Source organism: Geospiza fortis, unplaced genomic scaffold, assembly GCF_000277835.1.
Source record: "Geospiza fortis unplaced genomic scaffold, GeoFor_1.0 scaffold77, whole genome shotgun sequence".
Lineage (NCBI taxonomy): Eukaryota > Metazoa > Chordata > Aves > Passeriformes > Thraupidae > Geospiza > Geospiza fortis.
The window spans coordinates 76,761-85,070 of record NW_005054772.1 but is presented as its reverse complement, the minus strand read 5'-3'; the positions used below and the strand labels follow the sequence as shown (position 1 = coordinate 85,070).

General features: G+C 53.9%; 1 protein-coding gene and 1 pseudogene across 1 annotated transcript; both read left to right on the top strand.

Moving 5' to 3' along the window:
• Nucleotides 1-2,635: 2,635 nt before the first annotated feature.
• Nucleotides 2,636-3,385, top strand: LOC102040752 (erythroblast NAD(P)(+)--arginine ADP-ribosyltransferase-like). The gene has a single exon (XM_005431138.1). The coding sequence runs from the start codon at nt 2,636-2,638 to the stop codon at nt 3,383-3,385; it is 750 nt and encodes a 249-aa protein (XP_005431195.1).
• A 3,572-nt stretch (nt 3,386-6,957) lies between these two features.
• Nucleotides 6,958-8,310, top strand: part of LOC102040586 — a 2,443-nt pseudogene continuing 1,090 nt past the window's right edge.

Here is an 8,310-nt window from a genome sequence, read left to right as displayed (position 1 = left end):
TTTAAAATTCCTCTCCATAAAGGAGAAGGGTCAAAAAATCCCACTATATCATCGATCCAAGACCCAGTGATTTTGCCAAGCTTCTTTATACTATCTTTTATCTTTTGAATATTTTCATGAATCGATCTTGAATGATCTGACAGATTCATGCAGCACGTCCCCTCGAATTCATCGCACCCATGTCCATGTACCAGCAGCAGATAATTGACCGCTGCTCGATTTTGAAGGACCGCTCATCTCACACTGCCAACATGTGTCATCAAGTCACTCAGTGCAAGAGAGACTGATTGAGAATGTTTGCTCAACCAACAACCCATTCGGTCCAGTTGAGTCGAGGCCACCCCCGACGCTGTCTGAGGTGAGAAAATTGCAGTAGCAATTCTCCGTGCCTTCTCCCAAGTGTACACTTCATCGTCGCAATCTGCGCTATAATGTTGTAATGCTCTTTTCTCTCTAAGTTTTTGCTCTTTCACTGAGCTCGAATCTGGTGACAACACTGACATTTTTCCAATGCTGCATGGACCGCCTTTTGCGTTTGCAGGGATGCCGTGCTAAATTCTGTCCCCACAAATTAGGAAAAGTCCTCGTGGCAATTTGACTGGAACTTGGAGTGAACCTTTTGTTGTCGTCTTGGTATATTTGCACCAAGCCGATGCATTTCTGTAGAAAGCATGATTCAGCATGACATCAGTGGTCTTACTGTTTATTTTTGTCACATCCAAAATCTCAAACTGCATGCATAGCTCCATTGTCATGGACCCAAAAATTTCCAATTCCTGAGGTTCAGTAGAAGCCACAGGAAGAAGATGTGTCCAAGAACACCATTCATTCACAGGATCCTTAAGGCTGAGTTCCCACAGCAGCCAATTTTCAATCTGCCCAACTTTATCCAGGCCTCACCTCTGGCAGTGAAATTCATTTCTCAGGAATTAACACCAGGATGCTTTGTTGTGGAACCTCTCATGCAGATTTAATGCAAGTCTATTTCCCCGCAGGGATTTGTCAATCCCAAGCTGGTGTGCCCTGGACTGTAGTACGGTCACTTCTATGGACAGCTGGATGGTATCAAGGCCGGACAATAATTCTTGTTTATATTTAATCGGAGTTTCCTGTGCTGTTAATTGACTTCTTTCTCTCCATATGGCTCCATGGGCATGAACAATGCTCAAAGTAGATTTCAAGTGAGTTCCTACGTTTGCATGGGACTGTGGGAGAAGGACTGGGGATCTGGGCTTGAGTAATAAGAGAGAGTAAGACAATTTCAGATCCCTCTGTAGTGTTGGATAGAACTTATAGATGAATGGGCAAAACCACGGAAAGGCAGTAGAAGTGTGGATATGCAGGCTGAACATGGATGAAATACATGGAGAATCAGATAAAGGGAACTCCAGCAGGGTTTTTTGTGATTTCTGGACCACAGAAGGAGCAGCGCCTGCAAAAAGCAGAAATTGCAGGAAAGGTCATCTGGCATATTGGGACACTCAGTGAAAACCACACCCAGAAACCCCTCTGGGTGACCCTCCAGTACCATAAAAAGACTTCCAGAAAGAGGCAGAAGCATGCAAATTATTTCCAGAGAAAGTGATGTATCTGCATTAGCTAAGAAGCCCCTTCTAATGAATATTTATGATTGTGGTGGATAAATACCCCATGGCAAAATCCCCTCTGAGCTGCAGGACCAGGAGAGATCTGCTGTGAGTCCAAGCTGATCAAGAATTCTGGGTTTCTGACACCTCCAGTTCCATCAGGGAGTTCACTCTGGCCAATTTCGGTATCAGGGGCTGGGGGACACTGGGGACATTTGTGGGAGGGACATGGGACTGGGATTGCAGGGTAGGTCCATGGGGGGCTCCAGGGGGACGTTGTGGGGGGCAAGAGATGAATGCTGGATTTGTGTTGGAGTCCTGGATTGACATGAAATGGGTAACGAGACTGGGAGCAGGTTTTGCATCTGGGAGAGGGATTTGGGGTACGCTGAGGAGGTGAGGGCATGGCTTTTGCAATTTGGGTGAAGTCCCGGAAGGGCCCTGGTTCACAAGTGGTCTAAAGAGGTGTGGGAACAGGAGTCAGGTCCTGGGGAGCCGTGGGGGGAACAATGGAAGGGTAAACACAAGACTGGGTTTGGGATGAGGGACTGGTGGGGCACTGAGGGGACACTGGGGATGTCAGGGATTGTTCCCAGGGTTTGGGCTGGAGTGACACTACTGGGGGAACTGAGGCAGGACTGGGAGTGGGGTTGTGGGGCTGGTGGGCACAGAACAACACTGGAGGGCACAAAGAAGTGGGGTCCAGGGGTGCACTGCTGCAGGGGCAGAGAGTGACCACAGAATTTGATATAATTTCCTACAGCTCCAGGAGGACACTAAGGGTTGAGGACATGGGACCAGGGGAGTGGGATTGTTGTCCTGGGGGTCTGAGAGTAGTCCAGGACTGACCCCAGGGTTTGGAATCAGCATGTGTCCAGGGGGCTTCAAGCAAAAAGTGCCCCCCCACCCCATGGCTGCCCTCAGTTCCCCTCCTCAGCCCCTCACAGAGGAATCCTTCCCATGTAACCCCATGTGCCCTAATTGTCCCATCACTGTGTCCCTCTTTGTCCCCCAGTCTCCCACACTGCTTGTGGTGGTCTCTCTCCATCATGGCCCTCCTGGCTCGCACCCTGGCACTGCTGGCAATGACCGTGTCCACTGTGGCCATCAAGGTGGTGCCCCTGGACATGGCATGGGATTCCTTCGATGACCAGTACCAGGGCTGTGGCCCTGCCATGAATGCAAAGTTGCCATCCCTCTACAACTCTGAGTACCAGAAAAATCCTCATTTTGCCAGGGGCTGGTATCATGCTGATGCTGAGTGGCGCAAGCGGGGCTCTCCTGTGTCCCCTCTGGCGTCCCATTGGCAGGTCATTGCTCTCATGACCTACACCTCGCAGCACGTGTACAGGGACTTCAACGTGGCCGTGCGCACGGCTGGGCGCTCCCGCCAGGAATACCGGAACAACTTCCACTTCAAAACACTGCATTTCCTTCTGACCCAGGCCCTGGTGACACTGAGGCACGCTCAGAACGCAAAGTGTCACCGTGTGTTCCGGGGCGTGCGTGGCGTTCATTTTCAGGCACGGCGTGGCCAGAGGGTCCGGTTTGGTCAATTCACATCGACGTCGCCGCGTAAAGAGATTGCTCTGCGATTTGGGGCAGACACAATTTTCGAGGTGCGCACGTGCCATGGTGTGGACATCCGGCAGTTTTCTATGTATCCAACGGAAGAAGAAGTGTTGATCCCACCCTTCGAGACCTTCAAGGTCAGCAAAGTCACCCGGGATGGGAAGAGGACATGGATCAGTCTCCGATCTGCTGGGACCTTCAGCAAATACAACTGTGCATGGCACTGAGTTGACAGCTCAGGGGACAGCCTGGGGCAATGGGGATACCTACTGTGGGCATGGGGACACTCATGAAGAGGCACAGGGAACAATGATACTCACTGGGCATGGGGGACAGGGACACCCAGTGTGTGTGTGTGGGGAGGACACCCAGTGCTGGTGACATCAAATTTGGGGGCAGCCATTGTGGGCACAAGGGCAACAACATCCATGACAGTGCACAGGGATGGGGATTCCCACTTCTAGGAGGGGACAGGGACAGGAACACCCCTGCCAGGGGAGGACAGAGACTGGGCCTTGCCTGTACCGAACCTGTCCCTCCCCGCCAAAACAGTGCTGTTTGGATGGGCCCTGTGTGCTGGATGTAGGTGGGCCATGACCCACCATGGCACACCCTGAACCCCTGTCACCCCCTGTCACCCCCCACGGCACCCCCTGACTCCCCCTGACCCCTGTCATCTCTAAGCCCACAATGACCCCACTGACCTACCTAGCCCCTATACCCCTCAGGCCCCCACACCCACAACATCCTGTCTCCTGTCACCTCATGGCCCCCATCTCTCCTGCCACCCCTAATCCCCCCTTTTGGCCTTTCCTGACACCCTCACTCCCCATATGATCTCCCATTACACCCCTCTTTGTCCTCTAGGTGGGAGCATCCCCAGGCATCCTTGTCACCTCCAGGGATTTCTTGTGGCCATCACAGCCCTGGCTGGAGCCATCAGGATCCTCTGAGCTCTAGGCCACCAAGGTCACCAAGGTCACTGTGGTCACTGTTGCATTCGTGGCCACCATGATCACCAAAACTCCCTCAGCCACAAGGCTGCCACAGCCACTGTGACCAGTGTGGCCGCCAAAGTCATTGTGCAAACAATTCTATTAAACTATTCTATCATAACCATTCCATTAAAGAATTCTGAAAAAGCCAGCAAAAAGTGACAATTCTTAAGCAGGGGTCTATGTCACTCCACACACCAACATTCGTGGGAACGTCTCTTTCTCTCAACCGCGAGGAGGATCCTCTGGGAGCATCCCCTTCCTGAAAGAGGAACCTCATACACATTTCATTCCAAGCAGGAATAGGGGAGGGGAATCCCTGTCTGAGTGGGGACTGGACATTCCCAGGATCAACTGATGAATGGCCAGGCCAGGCTCTGGTGCTTCACCCTCAGTTGTCAATTCAGGATCGGGGATTTGCGTTGGTTTTGGCCTAATTCAGCAGCAAAATCAGTAGCAGACCCCTCTCAGTGCAGCCCCCATGGCCACAAATGGGGCATTGTCCCTTGGCCACATTCCAGGCAGAGCATCCTGCCCAACCTGCAAATCAGGGTGACCTTAAAGGCTGGAAACTGAGAGATTCAAGAGGGCAAGGGCAGGTCGTGTCCCTGGGGAGGGACAGTCCCCAGTGCCAGTCCCAGCAGGGTGGGAATCTGCTGGGGCAGCTCTGGAGAAGGACCTGGGAGTGCTGGTGGGTGACTGTGGAGCTGACTGTGTGGCCTGGGGCCAGGAGGGATCCAGGGGGCATCAGGAAGAATCGGGTGAGGAGGTCAGGGAGTGATTGTGCCCCTCTGCCCTTCCTAGGGAGGCATATCAGGAGTGCTGTGTCCAATTCTGCCCAGTGCCATGTCCTGTTCTGGGCTGCTCTGGACCCAATCCTGTGCTCAGGGATGACATTGCCTGAGCTGGGAGGTTGGGCCAGGTGCCCACTCTGGGTCCTTCCAACCTGACCCATTCTGGGATTTGGGGATTCTGGTGGTTGTGGTTCAGGAATTGTCCACCGGAGGGCAGCAGTGAGCATGGGAATTCGCTCTGCAATGGTTTGGGATGGAGCGACCTTAAAGCCCGTCCGGTGCCAGCCCTGTCGTGGGCAGGGACATCTTCCCCTGGGCTGGGCTGCTCCAGGCTCTGCCCATTCTGGCCTTGGACAAAGCCAGGGATGGAGCAGCCACAGCTTCTCTGGGCAGCCTGTGCCAGGGCATCACCACCGTCACAGGGAAGGATTTTATAGGAAAGATGGGTGGTGATGTCTTTGAAAAAGGACTCAGAGGTTTGGGGGTCTTTAGGAGAATTTGTTGTCAGTGTCTTCAAAATGGTTCTTGACATCTGTGCATGAGATGACATGAAGTTTGTCATAGAACCCTGGTGGTTTGACCAGAAAGTTTGAAGTCCTGACCATTCGAGTAATAAGAGAAATGGGTCTCCACAAAGTCAATTCCATAACCCAGACACCCTGAACTTCTGAACTTTGGGAAAAAATGACAGCTTCAAGGGGGATGTGGGGTAGGGGGTTTGGGACAGCTGCACCTTCCTGATACCTCAGCCAGTGGGGAAAAGGAGAGGGAAATGTGTGGCTAGGAGTTTGGGATAAAAGGAGGCTGTGCTCTCCAAAACCTCGAGAGAAAAACCCCACAGGGATATGGCTGTGGAAACTCTGTCCCTTTATTGCAACCAAGTTTCAAGACTGCTTTGTGAACACTTGGCTTTTCATGGTGTGGCTTTTCCTCACATGCTAAAGGTGCTGGGTAGAGCTTAAAGTGTGACTGGCAAAAATGATAAAACAATTGAAAAGAATTTTCAGAGGACAATAAAAGTGTCTCGATACAGTGGAGAAAGAGATAACAGGAACTCCAGTGGGCTTTCGGACAAATTCTGCAACACAGAAGGAGCAGTGCCTGCCAAAAGCAGAAGTTTGAGGCGAGGTCATCTGAGATATTGGGGGAGTCAATGAAAACGACTTCCTGATCACTTTGTAGGAACTCTCCAGGACAATAAGAGAATTTCCAGAGAGAGACGGAGCTCTGAAAATTGATTACAGGAAAAGTGCTATTTCTATATTGGCTAGGAGGCCGATTTTAATGAATATTTATAATTACGGTGGATAAATTCCCTGAGGCAAAGTTCCCCCAGCTTGCAGGACCAGGAGAGATCTGCTGTGAGTCTGAGCTTAAAAAGAATTCCGGCTTTCTGATACCTCCAGTTCCGTCAGGGAGTTCACACCAGCCAATTTTGGTATCAGGGGCTTGGGGGACTCCAGGGGACACATTGGGGGTGGGGGGGACAGGGGAAGGGGATCATGGCATCAGGATTGGGGCCCTGGGGGACACTGGTGGGACCCGGGGGTGAATGTGATGTGGGATTGGAGTCCAGAGGGAAGCTGGGGGACACTGGGGGACATGGGACTGGGGTTCACAGGGCTCTGGGGGGCAGCAGGGAAAGACTGGGAATGTGACTGGGGCCATGTAGGGGGCAGGGGGTGATCCCCATCTTTGGGTTGGCATCCTGGGGGAGGCTGAGGGAGCCCCAGGGGAATAACACAGGATTGTGGGAGTGGGATCGGGGTCCCTGGGGGGGCTGGAGGACACTGGGACATCCAGGAATCACCCCAGGATTTAGGATCAGGGCCTCAGGATGTGTGCAGGGGTCTCCTGGCCGAGGTTGCCCCCCTCCCCAGGCTGACGCCACCCTCCTTCCCCAGCCCCTGACTGAGGGACCTTCCCAATGTCCCCTGGTGTCGCTCCATGTCCCTCTGTGTTCCCCCATGTCCCCTCAGCATCCTCTCAGTGTCCCATCAGTGTTCTGCCATGTTCCTCAGTGTTTCCCATGTTCCACAGTGTCCCCTCAGTTTCCCAGTGGGCCCCAGTGTCCCACACTGGTCCCAGTGGACTCTCCTCTCTCTGGACCCCCTGGTTTGGACCCTGGCACTGCAGGCAATGACCGTGGCCAACACAGGCTTCACAGTTGTCCCCCTGGACATGGCTTGGAACTCCTTTGATGACCAGTACCCCGGCTGCCGACACGCCATGACTGAGTTGTTGCCAGCCCTCAACCACTTTGAGTTCCAGCAGAACCCTGTGTTTGCCCAGACCTGGGTGAAGGCTGCGGCCGAGTGGTGGAGGCGGGGGCCCCCTGTGACCCCTCTGTCCCCAGCCCAGGCCATCGCCCTCATGACCTACACAATGAAGGACGTGTACAAGGAGTTCAACACCGCCGTGCATGTGGCCGGACGCTCCCGGCAGGAATACCGGGACAATTTCCACTTCAAAACGCTGCGGTGTGGTGACACTGTCCGGTTTGGTCGATTCATGTCAACATCGCTGCATCAACAGATTGCTCAGCAATTTGGGACAGACACGATGTTCCAGGTGCAGACGTGTTACGGCGTGGACATCCGAGAATTCTCCTCCAATCCTAGTGAGGAGGAGGTGCTGATCCCACCCTTCGAGACCTTTGAGGTCACCAGTGTCACCCAGGAAGGAGACAGGGCATTGATCCAGCTCCGATCCAGTGGGACCTTCAGCAGATACAGCTGCGAGTGGCTGCGATGTGACATCATGGGGAAAACCCGGAGGACAGGGACAGCCACTGTGGGTATGGGGACACCCATGATAAGGCACAGGGGACAATGACACCCACAGGTGATGGGGGACAGGGACAGGGACACCCATGACAGGGTGCAGGGATGGGGACCCCCACATCTGGGAGGGGACAGGGACACCCCTTCCAGGGGAGGTCAGGGACAGGGACGAGGAAAGGGACAGAGACAGGGACCACTGTGTGCTGACTCTGTCCCTCCCCTCTGCAGAGCAGCTCTGTAGGGACAGGCTGTGTGTGCTGGATGTGGGTGGGCCTGGATCAGGACCAGCCTGATCCCCCCCTGAACCTCTTGCACCCCCTGACACCCCTCACGGCACGGGAGTGCACCCGCTATATACCCCTGACCACTGTCAGCCCTAAAGCCCACCATGATCCCCTGAAACCCCACTGCGCCCCTGACACCCCATCATCCCTAAAGCCCCCGTGGCCCCTGACCATCAATCTACCTCCTGCACCCCTGCCACCGATCACCCCCAACCCTGCCCATTGCCTCTCGGGTAGACGGTCGTTAATTGCTGCCCCGAGATGTGCAGGATGTCTCTGTTTCAGCCCGTGCATCT